The sequence below is a fragment of the Erythrolamprus reginae genome, chromosome 1 (assembly GCF_031021105.1).
Source record: "Erythrolamprus reginae isolate rEryReg1 chromosome 1, rEryReg1.hap1, whole genome shotgun sequence".
In the NCBI taxonomy this organism is placed as follows: Eukaryota; Metazoa; Chordata; class Lepidosauria; order Squamata; family Dipsadidae; genus Erythrolamprus; species Erythrolamprus reginae.
This window is the reverse complement of record NC_091950.1, coordinates 206,994,282-207,010,665: the sequence shown is the minus strand read 5'-3', so window position 1 is coordinate 207,010,665 and position 16,384 is coordinate 206,994,282. Positions and strand designations below refer to the sequence as shown.

General features: G+C 40.8%; 1 protein-coding gene and 2 non-coding genes across 3 annotated transcripts in view; all 3 read left to right on the top strand.

Annotated features, from left to right (window-relative positions):
* NOP58 (NOP58 ribonucleoprotein) overlaps nt 1-13,035 on the top strand; it is a 33,080-nt gene extending 20,045 nt beyond the window's left edge. The window contains exons 9-15 of the mRNA XM_070732009.1: nt 4,468-4,594; nt 5,092-5,255; nt 5,904-6,038; nt 6,595-6,656; nt 7,056-7,192; nt 10,267-10,415; nt 11,705-13,035. Coding sequence (XP_070588110.1) covers nt 4,468-4,594; nt 5,092-5,255; nt 5,904-6,038; nt 6,595-6,656; nt 7,056-7,192; nt 10,267-10,415; nt 11,705-11,761 — 831 coding nt within the window. The 3' untranslated portion in view covers nt 11,762-13,035. The remainder of the gene's footprint in view (nt 1-4,467; nt 4,595-5,091; nt 5,256-5,903; nt 6,039-6,594; nt 6,657-7,055; nt 7,193-10,266; nt 10,416-11,704) is intronic.
* Nucleotides 3,762-3,849, top strand: LOC139158243 (small nucleolar RNA SNORD11B). The gene has a single exon (XR_011557641.1). It is a non-coding gene; the product is annotated as a small nucleolar RNA SNORD11B (small nucleolar RNA).
* LOC139158241 (small nucleolar RNA SNORD11) lies at nt 4,711-4,796 on the top strand. The gene has a single exon (XR_011557639.1). It is a non-coding gene; the product is annotated as a small nucleolar RNA SNORD11 (small nucleolar RNA).
* Nucleotides 13,036-16,384: the final 3,349 nt, after the last annotated feature.

Below are 16,384 nucleotides of genomic sequence, written 5' to 3'. Positions count from 1 at the left end.
AGTGAGTGGATTAATTCAGTTTGGTTGATCATGTCTTGGTTTAATGAGCTCAGGCATGAAGAAAGACTTGTCTACAAATAGTCAGTGTCAGGTTCTAAATAATGCATCCATCACAAATTGAACTCCAAGGCATTCCGTTTTCTCAAAGTACAAATTTATTTAGATACACCATATTGGCACTAACTGGTGAAAAGCCAATACTGAAGTTCATGGGCTTTTCACCCTAATGTAAGTTTCATATTCCCAAGTTTCCAAAACAAACTCTCACATGGGAGCCGGTTGCTTGGCAACTTCTCATCCTCCTTCTGTCACCCAGCCATTGTAATGTGCTTGACTCACCGGCTAGCTATGATGTTATGACTGAAGGCTCTATCCCCCTTCAGCTCCAAACTGAATTCATATTAGAATACCCAAAGATACAAACAATCCCACATACAAATGAAATTCAGGCTTGACACAAAGTCCTTGTAGCTGTTTATATCTCCTGTTCTACTTAATTAGGAAAACATCTATTTAACCACAGTTTATTTAAAATGGTGTTTAAATGCTTTGTTAATGAGAGTTAAGGATATTTGGTAATGCAGAAATTTTGGAAAGAGGTGCAAGAGGAAATTAATAGGATGCTAAATATAAAATGGGCGATTACAAAGGAGATGGCACTATTAGTAATAAGGAGCGATATGGGAGAATTAAGAGAAATTAAACAAGCAGTTATAGAAAGTGCCCAAGTGGTAATAGTTTTAGGTTAGAAGGATGCAACAAAATGGATAATACAAAATTGCTACTGGTACATGGTGGAAATTATGGATATAAAGATGAATATGATTAACGAAAATAAAGTGCAGGAACTGATGGGACACGGTGAGAGGTTATATGGTTAACCTCTAAGGCAGTGTTTCCCAACCAGTGTGCCACGGCACACTAGTGTGCCGCAGGACATGGTCAGGTGTGCTGCGAGCCCGGCCTGGCTGGAGCTTCCCTGGTGGTGACGGCAAGTGAGCTTTTGGGGCCCAGTGGGAGGGCGCTGGCCACTGTACACCCGCACAGCCATTAGGAAACCCCTCCCCGGCAGAAATTTTTGAAGTGGCGCAAAGCCACGCAGTCCTGAATTGCTCCCTTCTCCGGCCAGCAAAGTCGGCTGCCCAGGAAAGTGCCGCGCTTGAAAAGCACGCGTTTAAAAAGTGTGCCGCTTTCTCAGGCAGCTGGCTTGCTGGCTGGAGAAGCAAGCGATCCGGGACTGCGTGGCTTTGCGCCGTGATGACAACAACAGCGCTGGGTGGTCTTCAAGCGCCGCCCTTCGTGGCGCCCCACCACCCGTTCCTCAGGTAGAAGTCTGGCGTGCTACCAGGAGGTGGAAGCGGTGCGTGGCTGGGCGCTGTGCGCCATGGATATCTGGGAGGGCGAAGGGGTGAATGTGGCTGCTGCCTCTTAGGCGAAGGCGACGGCGGAGTCTGCGCTGGGACCATGCAGGGACGCTGATCCAGGGGGCCGCGGACCGGCAAGCCGCCCTCCACTCTCTCTCCGCTCTCTCTCTCTCTTTCTCTGTTGCCGGCATGGTGCATGAGAGAGAGCAAGAGAGAAAGAGAGAGAAGGAAAGCAAGAGAGAGAGAGAAAGCAAGGGAGAGAGAGAGAAAGTGTGTGTGAGAGAGAGAGACAAAGCAAGAGAAAGAGAAAGCAAGAAAGAGAAGGAGAGAGAGAGAAAGAGAAAGAAAGCAAGAGAGAGAGAGAAAGAAAGAGAGAGAGAAAGAGAAGGAAAGCAAGAGAAAGAGAGAAAGCAAGAGAGAGAGAGAGAAAGCAAGGGAGAGAGAAAGAGAATAAAAGAGATAGCAAGAGAGACAGAGAAAGAGAGAAAGAAAGTAAGAGAGAGAAAGCAAGGGAGAGAAAGAGAGAAAATAAAAGAGATAGCAAGAGAGAGCGAGAAAGCAAGAAAGAGAGAAAGAGGGAGTGAAGGAGAGAGAAAACAAAAAAGAGGAAGGAAGAAAGAAAGGGGGATGGAGAGAGAGGGGGGGAAAGAGGGAGGGAGAGAGAAAGAGGGTGAAAGGGAGGAAGAGAGGGTTTTTTGTCCAAACTTTTTTAGCGCCCCCTCGCTCAATGTTCCCCAGGATTTTGTAAATGTGAATGATGTGCCGCAGCTCAAAAAAGGTTGGGAAACACTGCTCTAAGGTATAAAGAATAAATTGGCATCACTCGATAATTTGTAAGTACAGTGGTACCTCGTGATACGAACCCCTCGTGATATGAACCCGGGGTTCGGAAATTTTTTGCCTCTTACGAACTTTTTTCGGCTTAAGAACCCACCGCAGATCGCAAAATGGCGCTCTGCTGGGCGCCACCACCCGGCTGTCACCTTTTAAAACAGCCGGGGGGCTTCTCGGCGTTCTCCCGAGCTCCGAACCCAGAAGTTCGGGTTCAGGTTCCGGAGGCCACTGAGAAGCACCTGGCAGTTTCAGAAGGTTACAGCCGGGCGCCACCGCTTGGCGGAGTGCCGTTTTTGCAATCGGCGGCGATCTGGAGCCTGGAAAGGAGGTGGGGTATCCCAATAGGGAATTCCATGGGTGGAGCTTTGCCAGTCCGTGGGTGCCATCATCTTTTGGGTGGGGAGCATTTTTTTTGCAATTTTTTTTCCTGTTTTGCTGCTTGTAAACAGGCCCTCCCCGTTTACAAGCAGCAAAACCTGCCCCAGGTTTATACTGACCTTTATTTCTTTGACCGAAGCGCAGCTGATCAGGTCCTCAGCTGTGTTTCAGGCTGATTTTGCATATGCAAAATGTCATGGTGCAAAGGTAAGGGGAACCCATCCTGGCTGTAAAGCTCTATGGAGTGGTATATAACTCTGTGCTATTATTTGCACTCCGGAGGGTTCAGGGAAGCTTCCTGAAGCCCCAGAGTCCAAAATACAGCACAATGGGCAAACTGGAAGTGTGTATTTCAAACTTCCAGTTTGCCCATTGTGCTGTTTTTTGCACTCCTGAGCTTCAGGAAGCTTCCCTGGACACCCCCCCCAGAGCGCAAAAAACATTACAACGGCAAACTGGAAGTATGTTTTCTGAACTTCCAGCTTGTCTGTTTGGGCATTTTTTTCACGTACCAGGCTTCAGTAAGGCCCGTGAGCATGTGCGGAGGCCATCACTGTTCTAGAGGGTCAGAGGAACAGCTGAATGAGGGGACATTGAATGGAGCACTTGGAGGTTTATCTGCGTCCTCAAGGTTACCCAAGTAGTACCCCTGGTTCCTGTAGTCATGACCAGGATGAATGAGAATCTTGTGCAATCAGTTGCAGTACCCTGTGGTCACTTGACTGAGATATGCATACTTTTTGCTGTTTTCCAGGAGAAAATGGCAAAAAAAAACCCCACCCATTGGATATGCTGGATTTGCTTAATGCGGTGTTTCCCAACCTTGACCACTTGAAGATATCTGGACTTCAACTCCCAGAATTCCCCAGCCAGCAAATGCTGGCTGGGGAATTCTGGGAGTTGAAGTCCAGATATCTTCAAGTGGCCATGGTTGGGAAACACTGGCTTAATGTCCACAGGATTCAGTTAACATGGTGACCCACTTAATGACTACAACAACTTGCAACCAAAATTCCAGGTTCAGTTGGACTGCTATGTCAAGGACTACCTATATATAAGCAAATATATGAAATCAAGATATGATTGCACCCAAATCTTGTGGTTGGTTTTTAATCTGTTTGGCAATTGATTGTGTTAGGATAATTTTTTAGAAGACAAACCAAATTTGCAAATTATATTCGATTTTGGTGGCAAATGATGATTCCTGTAATGATGCTTTCCTGACGTACGACCTATGAGGGTTGCATAGTCACTACCTCTTCTGATGCCATCATAAGTAACTGGTTATCAAAATTGGAACATGTTCAGGGCAACTGCTTGGTTGAATATATATACTTGCTTGTTTTTTTCTGTTCTGAGATCTGCAGATGTTCTAGGATATACACTAAGATAGCAGAATGGTATCTGTTGCTTAGTGACAGGAGGCCAATGTAGGTTAGTGCTAAAGGGTCAAAAATATCACAATAAAATACTGCTGTTTTATTTCTTTATGATGGATTAGAATACTTTTTGTTAAGATATTCATACTTTAATTCATTATTCCTAGTAATAGTAATAATAAAAATCACCATCAGTTAATTACAACAAGTAGCTTTACTTGAAACAGTTTGCATTCTGTAACAATACTTTTAACAACAACAACTTTGATTCCAGGACCTTGGGTAGATCTCAATAGATGGATAAAAGGAGAAGGGCGGCATACAAGTCTAATAAATAATTAATAATAATAATAAAAATGCCAAATGTCCAGTCTAACCATCTTAACTGATTGCACATAATAATAGATTATCATACTCCCAATGCCTTAATACTTGTTAAGGAATATCATTGCATTCCTTGTTTTCTTTGACAATATTCCATAGTTTGAACCTTTTGTTATTTTATCTTTCAGGTTATTGAGATCTCTGAGTATCGAGCAACGCTGTATGACTATCTGAAAAATAGAATGATGGCCATTGCACCTAACCTCACGGTTATGGTGGGAGAACTAGTAGGAGCAAGACTTATTTCTCATGCTGGTATGTTGCAATTCTAAGTTTGTGTGTTGGTTGTGTGCAGCATCCTTTATTATAATTGTCTTGTAGATTAACTCAACAAGAAACCATAATGCAGAGTTGCATTGTCAGGTCAAGAAGTTGACGATGATGACATTATTTGAACTTTGCTTGATTTCCTCTTGGAAGGTGAAAGCAACTTTAGTCACTACCTCTTCTGAGACACTTCTTGAGACACTCTGCTTTTCTCACTGATTCACTCCTAAATGCCAGATTTATGCTTAGATTATTTTCAAATCATATAATGGGGCAGACAAGATTAGGTTCATTGTTGCCCCTACAGTTCCCAATTTTTTTAACTCCCAATGAGGCCCTTTATTCCTCTTTCCTAGAAATCTTTATTCAGTTTGGAGAGTAGTAGGTATGAGGCTTCCAAATCTTGGAACGTAATGTTTTGTAAAGGGCCTATTTCAGAATTTCTTTCATTCATACAATCTACTCTTATATCTTGTCTGCAATAGGTTCCCTGCTGAATCTAGCAAAGCATCCAGCATCAACAGTTCAGATTCTGGGAGCTGAGAAAGCACTTTTTAGAGCACTGAAGACTAAGCGTGACACTCCAAAGTTTGGTCTGATTTATCACGCATCCCTTGTAGGGCAAACAACAGCTAAAAATAAAGGAAAGGTAAGAAGTCACTTGCTTTGTTCTTCTTGCTTTTGTTTCTGAAATAGGCAGATTGAGATATGGCAAGTTTAATTGGAGGAGATAAGAAAATAAGGAAGGAAGGGCGCTTAAAGTTCAGATTAATTTTCAGTTAGGTTTTTGTTCGTCATCTTGGAAAGTGAAAGCAATTTTAGTCACTACCTCTTCTGAGACACTTCTTGAGTCAAGTGTACTTCCAAATATTATACAGTGCTTTTGCTGTACATCATCTCTGAATGGTTCCATGGCCTAAAAACCATTAATACAATGGTTCTTGTATTAATCCAGTGTTTATGTAAAAAAGAAAAAAGAACAAAATCACTGCCCCCATCCGTCAGTTAAATCATACCCAAGGAATGTTTGTTTAAACAAAGAAGCAGGGCTGTCTGAACTTGTCTCTTCCTAGTTAGTTTATCATGAGGAACCAGAACAAATGGATTTGTCCCAGCAAGCATGATTAAGTATTCCCTGCCCTGAGCATTCAGCTTGCACACGTCTTGACTGATAGATACATTCTAGGGTCCTCTCACCTACATCAGTGCTTTGGAATCTGGCCCTCAGGTTGGCATCCTCGTCTGTGGGGTAATTTGTGACATTACCAGATTTGTTTCACTTTTTTTCTCCCCACAGATTTCACGTATGCTAGCAGCCAAAACAGCTTTAACTATTCGTTATGATGCCCTTGGAGAGAGCACAAGTGCTGAGATGGGAGCTGAGAACAGATTGAAAGTAGAAACAAGATTACGGCATCTGGAGGAGAAAGGAGTATGTTTATAAAATGCTCATGTTTTTAGCAAATGGACCTTTGAAGATAAAAATGAGCAAAATAACTATTTGAAAGTGTTTCAGAAATAACCTTGTTTCAAAAGGTTCATGAATTTAGAAAGTTATAAAATTCATTTGCCCACAGTCTCCCTATGTTTTGGGAGACTGATGGCTGCAATAGAGTTTGTGAATTGATCACCCAAACACATCTGAGAAGAGATGGAGTGGGGAAAGCTGAACTTTGCCCTGGCAATTTCCTCCCTTCCCTGATATCCCCTATTGATTAATATGAAAATTAATATGTAATTGCAAAAGAGCTTTTATTCCCATCAAATCAAATAGATATGGAATATATTTATTAACCAGTTGTCTATCCCTTTACCTGTAAGAATAGAGAGCACTTGGCTCTTTGGCTGATTTAAGCTTTGTGTCCATGATTACAGATTTTTTTTTCTTTCCACTATCATCTATTCCTGTTAATCTTTTTAAGGGACTGCATTGGATTGTATCAATTTTTAATTCTTTTCTTTTTTTCTCCCCGTCCACTCCTGTCCAGATAAGACGAATAAGTGGTACTGGAAAAGCTATGGCTCGTGCAGACAAATACCAGCACAAGAGGTGTGTGTGTGAATGTTCACTTTACTCATAGATAACTCTGCCAAGAGTATTTAATTTTTCTGATCAGATACTTCACTTTCATAGAAATGTCCCTTTTGGTCAAAATAAATACTTTCAGCCCCAGCTAGCTTGATTGCTTTTCTAGCCTCTGTTTTACACTGTAAAACTGTTGATGTAATGTACCCAATATCTGCTCCTTTAGGCTTTTCACAAATAGCCACAAATTCATTGAAGCTGTTTCACAATCTCCATTAAATCACAGAAGAACACTACTGAAACAGGTTTAAGCTCCTTATGGGCGCTGTGGCGGTAATTCTACTTCACTTTGCCACCCAGCAATTGGCATTAATGATGTTTCCACTCATTTACAATTTTCTTCTACTCCTTTAAATATTCCAGTGAAGTGAAGGTCTATGATCCCTCTGGGGAATCTACGCTGCCCTTGGTCCCAAAGAAGCGCAAGGGGCGGGAAGAGAATGAAGATGATGAACAGGCAGTTCCACCAAAGGCAAAGAAGATCAAACTAAAAATCAAAGGTTGGTTTAATGATGCTTAATGGTGGATCTGTAAAAGGAGAGGGATTTGCTAATTGGAAATCCAAAGAGAAGGGACGGACAATCTTGTGTCGTCCCCCTCCACCCCACACACAAGTCCTTGTTTCCCATAGTACAAAGACTCTCTTTCCCTTTAGCAATTTTTTGGGTTTTCTATTTCTAGGCTTACTTCAAATTCTAATGTACTTTATTCCACTGTTTTTCCATGTGGTTAATTAACTAATTAAATTTAATTCCATGGCACCAAGTCCCGGCCTCAATGTATCATTGTTAAAATATATTTTAAAGTGAAGTTGTTTGTTACCTACATTCACTGCTTTTCATACAAGGTTACCTGTTCCATCTGACTTTTTCTTATATTCCTTTAATTATGAATAAATAAGTGGGAAACTGGCAGATGGCGAAGACATAGCTCCATAGACACTCTTAGAAAATAAAAATCATGGGTGGTTGCAGTCCAGAATAATGCATTGAATTCTCCTTATCAACTCAGGAAAAGAACCCAAAGTCAATTGCTACAGAGGGAATAGACACAACCAAATGAGTTTGCCGTTTCATGATTTGGCCACTTCCCGTATCATAATGCACTGTGAATAATGAAATCTTCCCCAAGGTAGCCATAACACATTCATGTGCAGACCCAGCACACAGCATTCTTCAGCGTTTTAGTCTTTTGCATGCCTAATTAATCTTAGGGTGGTCTCCCGGGTCTTGTGCCCTGAATCTTAAGTATCTAACTGAGCATCTCCAGAAGAAAAAAACAGCTACTTTTTTGTATTTTCTAACCTTTAGTTGGCAACCTGGGAATTATATTCATTTCATTCTATGTGGCTTTAGTATAAATATACTTTGATGGTATCAAAGATACATAAGATGGTAGAAAAGATGTGGCTTATATTACCTTACAAACGAATTGAGTGCTGTTTGTTCAGATGTTGGATGTTAACACCCAGCAGTCTTAAGCAGCATGATGAGTTGCATTCCAACATCTGGAGTCATATTTTGCTTATCTCTGTCCTACTCCATAGTATCTATGTTTCTATAGGATGTCTCTATATCACCGTCCATTATGAGTGGAAATGAGGTTTGTATGATTATTGTACAGATAGGTTTAAAAGTTGCAGATGGTAAACTTGATGTATAAGGACATCTAGGTAAGCAGGAGTACAAAGCCCTTAAGCAGTGTTGCATGGACCAAAACTTTGAGATGGATAGTTATAAGTCATGGCTTAGAAAGAGAGGCCCATGGGTCCTTTTCACAGCCTTATTGTTCCTGCCTTACAGAACCTTTAAGCAGAAGAAATTGATTTTGCTTTTGGTAAATTAAGTCACATCTCTAGATTAAATTTTCTTGGTGAAAAACTTCAGAAGTGGGTGGGGGGGAGATTTCCTGTACTTCAGCAGCAGCGGTCTCATCACAGAGCTGCTTCCAATGTCCCAGGTGCAAAATTGCCATTCCTCCCTTTCCTGTTCCGTGGACAGAATTGCCTGCTGTGAATGTCACCATTAGTTAAGGAGGGAGTGTGGGGCGGATTGCTTGGCCTTCAGCTTCTTTTGCAGCCATAGTTGGCTGCAAAAGTGGCCGCGCTTGCTGCAAGAAGTGGCCTGAGTGGCAGCCACGAATCAGCTGTTTTGTGAGTGGCAGCCGGAGCGCCTTAGCTGATCCAATTAAGGCCAAGAAGCCCTGGAGTGACCAGGGAGGGAATGGCTGCCTCCTGTGCTGGCCACGCCCACCCATTCATAGGACTTATTTGGGGGGGGGGGGATATTTTGATGCCCACCCCAAAAATCAACCTTGGCCTTAAGAAAATACTCCCAGAATGATAAAGCAAAGCATTTTTTAAAATACTAGATGAATTTGCAGAAAACATCTCTTATCAACTTGTTTTCCAATATCTGGGTTTCTGATCATCCACAACTGTTCCTTGATGTGTCAGGAATGGATCATGGTGGGACAAGGTAAGACGATATGACGAGCAGAATCCGAGACCAAGCTACAAGAAATAAATTGGAATCACTCTATAATATGTAAATACAGTGGTACCTCGGTACTCGACCACAATTCGTTCCAGAAGTGTGGTCGAGAACCGATTTGGTCGAGTACCAAATTTATTTATCCCATAGGAAATAATGGAAATGGATTTAATTGGTTCCCAGCCCCTGTTAACTCGCTGGGAACCAATTAAATCTATTTTCTTTATTTCCAATGGGATAAATAAATTCGGTACTCCAAGCTGCAGGAAAGGAGGGGGCTGCTGCAATCCCGGCAGCTTTGGGGGGCTCTTTTCCTCATTGCTTCCTTTTATTACCTATAAGCAGCTTCAAAAACTCTCCTTCCCTGTGGCTGCAACAGCGGCGGCTTCCCTTCCAGTAGCAACAGCGCCGGGAAGTCACGTAATGAAGGGAAGCTGCTGGAGCGGCAGCAACTGCTGAGATGGCTCCGGCGGCTTACGTTCATCATGTGACGTTCCCGGCGCTGTTGCTACTCGAAGGGAAGCCGCCGCTGTTGCAGCCACAGGGAAGGAGAAAGTTTTTGAAGCTGCTTACAGGTAGTAAGAGGAAGCAATGAGGAAAGGAGCCCCCAGAAGCTGCCAAGATTGCAGCAGCCCCCACTGGGATTACATTTCGGATAATGAACAAAATTTTCTCTGGCTGTTCGGTATCTGAATTTTTGTTCAGATACCGAAGCAAATTTTTGCCAAAAATTTTGTTCGTTATCCAAAATGTACGAGAAACAAAGCGTTCGAGTACCGAGGTACCACTGTAGATATATTGCTCTTGAGTCAAGTGGACTATACACGAACACCCCCAATTTGGTGGTGGGGAATGTGTGTGTGTCTGGGTGGTGGGCACATTTCATTATGCACTGTTTTATGTTGTGTGTAAGATAAATTTGTTATAAATAAATAAATAAATAAATAATTTTTTTTTCAAAAGGAATGGATCACATCTGGTAGCATGCTCCCAGTTTTCAAAAATGCCCACTAACAGCTTTGACTAAATCTTAGCATTTCTGCTTTGTTTAACTTGGTTTTTTCCCCCCTGCATAATACAAGAAGAGGAACAGGATGAAGATGAGCAAGTTGAACAAGAGGAGGAACATGTTAAAGAGAAGAAAAAGAAAAAGAAAAAACAGAAAATTCAAGAAACATCTGTTTGTGTAGAAGACAGTGCAGAGGAGCCATCGACCAGTATGGCGGTGGAGGTAGGACACTGAAAATAGCCTTTCCCAGCTTGCTGCCCTCCAGAATTGTGTCTGCTGTACACCTCGAATGTGAATGATGCTGACTAGGGCTGCATGTTTTCTGGTGCAGCAAATCTGACTGCCTTAACAAAGCCATCTTTACTATTTATGTATGCAACTGGCCTGAGTACAAAAAAACAACACCCCAAGTTTTTAGCTACATGTAGACTCTTTGGAAACATATATGTTTGATTCACAGTTGAGCAGATTAACAACCTCACCCCAAGCATACCTAGCCTAGAAGAATCTGGACTATCAGATAGAGAAGTAAAAGGTGTATATATGCAGTTTAGTGCAGTAGTTAAAGGCTTTGAGCTAAAAGTGGGAGTCCATGAGATCTAGTCCTATATTAGGTACAAAGGCACCTGTGTGATCTTATCTTGGGTCAGTCACTGTTTCTCAGTCCTAGGAGAGGAAGCAGCAGTAGTAAAACATTGCCAAGAAAATCGCATGGTCTTGTTTGGGAAGCCACAGGCAAAACAAAGTAGTGGTGGGAAGGCACCAGGTAGCCAGATTGGTTATCCAGCTTCTTTTTTTAATTGTTTGTTTATTGGATTTATATGCTGCCCCCCTCCAAGGATTTTTTTTTTTGCTTAGAATCTTCCAAGGTTATAATACAGTTGCTGAAGAATGTGATCGCAAAAAAGGGTTTGTACCAATAGCTGCAGCCTCCACGTTGGTGTTCTATCAATAGCTGCTCTCCATTTGAAAAAAAAGATTTCAAATGTTATTTATTGAATATTTCTCAGCAAGATTTAAAGAAAGGAATGAATCCATTTTTTTTAATTAGTAGAGAATTGCCTTTGCAAAAACAGTTAATTGTCTTCACTCACCATTACTAAAGAAATTCTGTTTAGTTTCCACCACTAATACACTTAAAGGAGGTTTCTCAATCTAATCTGAAGTTATGTTCTCTCCATTTAACATCCAAAGTACCTAGTCTTAAGTAAGTCTGACAGCCTCTGTCTAAATTGCGGAAGTGGAACTGTTTCACTAAAATGGCTTGGTGATAAAAAGCTTTCATACTGTATTGTGCAGTTCCATTGACTCATTAATGTTACATCAGTGCTAATCATGCATCCCTACAGTTAGGCAAGCTTCTCTATCTAAAGATATTGTCTTGTAGAAGCAAAATACAGACCATGAAGTGCTATGCATCTCTTTTTTAACAGGAAAAAATACTATCTATAGTAAAGATAGTTTATTTTCATTCATCATACTGAAATGATGTAACAATGTTTATGTTTCAGAATACAGAAAAGAAGAAAAAGAAAAAGAAGAAAGTTAAAGAAGAGCCAGAAAATTAAGAACAAGGAGTTTTCTTGGATGGTTTGGCTCATGTTTGGACTTCGGAGACATTAATTTTTGAACTAGATTTTTGTCTAATCATTAAGATTAAGAAACTGTATATTTTCCTTCAATTTTTTTTAAAAAAACTGATCTTAGTTTTGACTGTTAAATGGTTATAGTTTTGCTCCAAGTAACACTATAAACTGTTGTGAAATTGCTTATCAAAAAAGTAGGAATGATGGCTTGAAATGAGTAACAGTGTCTCCCCTCTCAAACAAACCCCCCTACTGGGATGAATTGGATTACTATCAATTTTATTTTTTGAAGAGAATTTTCAAAGACCTTTTCTTGCAACAACATTTTGCAGATAGGATACAATGTGGTTTTATTGCAAAACATGCTAAAATAATGCATACAGAATAGTTTTATTGAATATATACAAATAATGGTATTTTAACTTTTTAACTTAAATTGAACTATGCCCAGTTGATAAAGAGAAATAGCATTTTCTTTCTTTTTCTTTTTCTTTCTTTTTAAGTGCAATCAGCATGACTCAGTTAAATCCTTTTTACAGGTAATCCTTGGGTTATGATGGAAATTGGGAGGATAATTGATTTGCCAGAGCAATTTACAATCGCCTCCCTCCCCCAGCTTCCCCTGTTGACTTTGCTTGTGTGAAGGCAGCAGGGAAGATTGCAAATGGCTATAACGTTTATGAGTGCGAACTGATTGTTGAGCATCCAAATTGTGATGGTGTGACAGGTGCCATAGTTGAAACTGCAATGAGTGGGATATAAGTCTCCCTTGTTCAGCACCATCGCAGCTTCAAAAGGTGGCTGTGCCATCATTTGGTAAGCAAGAAACCAAGCAGTTTCCTTTCTCTTCTCCCCACTCTTTGTACTGAGAAGCAGGAACCAGCCCAAACTCACATGAACTGCTGCTCCCCAGATTTCCTTGACTTTCAGGAGCAGCAAGAAAGGGACAGCAGAAAAAGAGGCAATATCAGAGAAATTTTTTAAAAGTTCTCTGCAAGAAGCAACCTCTGGGTCCTAGTGGAAACCACAAACTTTATAGGACAGCTTCAGCATGAAAGGGGCATGGGAAGATTCTGACAGGTATGTATCCCTAAATAAAAAATGATATGGCAGCTTTGATATTTCACCAAACGGCATTTATGGTAGAGTGTGGTTTATGTTTTCCCAACCAGGCTCCCCTTTTGAAATCTATGCAATACTTTCTTCGCCATGTCCCAAAAGATAACAGATTATAAAGAGAAGAAGATTGGTCTATATGTCTGTTTCTTCTTGAGTCAGAAGCTGTATTTTTATTGAGAATATATTTTGAAATGATTGAAAAGTGGATAATTTGGCTGGGCCTACACAATATTGTAGTCAAAAGATTTATCTGGAATGGGTCTGCTGAAAGATTGGTAGCTTTCACTTCCATCAGGGGTGGGTTCCACTTACCGTCGCCACTGGTTCTCATCGTGCCTTTTTGCTCCGCTCACCCGGGCGTTCCCTCATGTAATTTGACTTCTGTGCATGCTCAGTTGCTGGAATGAACCTGAAACACAGCTTGAGCTGATCAGCTGTGCTTCAGGTGAAGGAGTAAAGGTCAGTTTAAACCCAGGGGCCGGCAGGAGGGCCCTTTTACAAGCAACAGAACAGGAAAAACCTTCAAAACAGTAAAAATAAATCATACAAACACACACACAAGATGGCGCCCACTGATCAGCACCAGCCAATCTAGTTCAGTGACATCATCAACAGGTTGCTACTGGTTCGGGTGATCTGGTCCAAACTGGGAGGAATCCACCCCTGGTTTCCATGGCTAAAATTGTTCCAAGTGTGGCTGGAAAAACAGCATGTAATACTACACATGCAAAGTCTGCATATTCAAAGAAGACTTCTGCTTGAATTACTCCACGGAGTGAGTCTTGGCATCACTTTTGGACCATGAAGAAAACAGATGGAAGATTTCTGTTAGTGACCTTTTCAGCCTTGCCTCGCTTCTTTTCCTTTCTGCTAATAAGATGCAGCACTATCTTAGAAACTTGCATGAAAGAATTTTGCATCGTTGGCCAGGATGTCATTGTTATTGATGGTGTCAAAATGATAATAGGTTTGAGTGTTGGAAATGGATAGGTTGATTGTTGCATTATTAAAGCAACAATCTGCTACTAAGGGTGGAGCACATTTATCAAGTGCCCCAATCCTAAACGAATAGTATTTGCTGTTTGGGGATGGGAAATTATTAAACCCACCTATAAAAGAGTTTGACATACAGCTATCTGTGAGGAACACATGCTGCCTCCACGTTCAGAAGCTGCGTCTATAGTAAAAGATTAGATGAGTGGCTTTACGTCAACGCCCGTTTCCTAGGGACATATGGCTGGTTGGCTGCTAAGGAAAATGGTTGCTTAACTGGATAGATGGTGATTCACTCTCCTTTTCTCTTCTGAATTGATTGGGGGGGGGAACCTTTACAAACCTGCTGTTTTTCTTGATAGAACCAAATGAATCCCCTTTTTTAAAGCAACAAATTATTCTCTGAATTGGCTTCCTCATGGAAACTTAGGGGGTAGAGCAGGGATCACATGCTATTTGGAGAAGGAAAACAAAATTCCATATTAATTATAAACACAAGAAAGCTGTTGCAGCCAAGTGTTCATGTTCAGTTAAAAAAAAATTCTCCACCTTAAAAGAATACATACATAATTAACACATATACAGTGAATAACAATGTTCATGTTCTAAAGACTATAATTGCACGTTTTCTCTAAAGTATACACAGTGCTCAAAATAATGCATCATTTTAAGCATCTAAATTTCTTTAAAGAATAAAATACATTGCAATATATGTATGTATGTATGTACAGTGGTACCTCTACTTACGAATCTAATTCCTTCCCTGGCCAGGTTCTTAAGTAGAAAAGTTTGAAAAAAGAAGCAATTTTTCCCATAGGAATCAATGTAAAAGCAAATAATGCATGTGTTTGGGAAAACCACAGGGAGGGCGGAAGCCCTGTTTCCTCCCAGGATATTCCTAGAGGCCCCACGGAAGCTTCTTCCTTTTCCAGCCGTTTCCTTTCAGGAGATTCCTAGAGAGGCCCCACGGAGGCTTCTCCCTGCCTTTTCCGGTTACAGTTTCGGAGGCTTGGGTTTGTAAGTGAAAAATAGTTCTTGAGAAGAGGCAAAAAAAATCTTGAACACCTGGTTCTTATCTAGAAAAGTTTGTAAGTAGAGAGGTAAAGGTAAAGGTACCACTATGTATGTACAGTATTTATAAAAGGATATGTGTCTGTGAAGCAGTTGTTGCTCCAGGGCATAGATAGTCCTACTAACTCTCTAAGCACAAGTACACTCGGGTGGGGAAAACAATAATGGGAACTACAGGAGACAAATGTTATTCTTCCTTGTGAAAAATTGGGGTTGGGGGGACAAGAGGCTTCTCTAAAAGAAATTCTTGGAAATACTTTCAGGCACACGTTTGGATATGTTCAATAACCATGGTTATAAACAATTAGCGACGCATGTTTTAGGTATCTACTCTTTGTTTGGTTTTTAACACCTGGTAAAATAAATTGCTACATTTTAAAATTTCGGGGAGGATTCTTAAAAACCTAATGTGAGGCAGTACAAGTCAAGTAATTTCACAATTTTTTCTCTATAAATTAGAATCCTCTTGTTTCCATCCAATTATATTGAGGTCCTGAATTATATTATGGAGCAGAGCTTTTGCAGCAAACGTGCCTAGTAGTTCATCAAGCTCCTGCCCCATATTGCTTGCAGAAAATATTTCCCTGTGGATTTGAATGGGACAGAATTTTCCCAGAAGGTTGGGAGTTGTGTTTTTCTCCTTGGAAGAGGAAATGCGTCAACAAATAGAGATGTATAACATAGGTAAGTGCTAATTACATGTAATTACCTAGGCGCACCAGGCTAAAAACAGGGAGAGTGAGTTCTAGTTTTGTTTTAGGCATGGAGCCAGTTGGCTGACTTTGGGCCAACTGTTCTCAGCATTAAGCAGGGGCAAATCTGTTGTGAAAAACTTTGCTAAGAAAATGTACGGATGGCCGGAGTTGCCAGTGGACTAATGTGGCTACTGTACTTTAGTTGTTTTCTAGCTACAAATAGCAATTTTAGGACTTCTTCCATCTTATTTATTCACAGCCTGCCTTTATTACAAATAATTCAAGGCAGTGAACATATCCAACACACCATCATTTATTTTCATAACAACAACAACAACCCCGTGAAGTGAGTTGGGCTGAGAGGAAGGGAGTGGCCCAAGATCACCCAGCTTTGTCTTTAGGTTTGTCTTTAAAACAGGTCATACAGTACTTCAGTTATTTGTAAAATTGACACATACTGTAGAAGTTAGTCATATTTATCTTCCTTGTTTGGGTGTCTATCTGAGAAAGGGAGGCCAGGAACTGCTTCAACTGAGCAGGCAGCACTTAGTTCTATAACCAAAATTCTAAAATATTTGCAGGGAAAAGATCCCAAAATAATAGGCGTTTACACAAATTGCAACACAAAAAAGGAGAAGGATAAGTACAAGTTGGGAGTAGTTTCTGAATGGTACTGCAATATGTCTCAAGCATGGGGTCATTTTAGCACTCTTTCAAATGTCTTAAG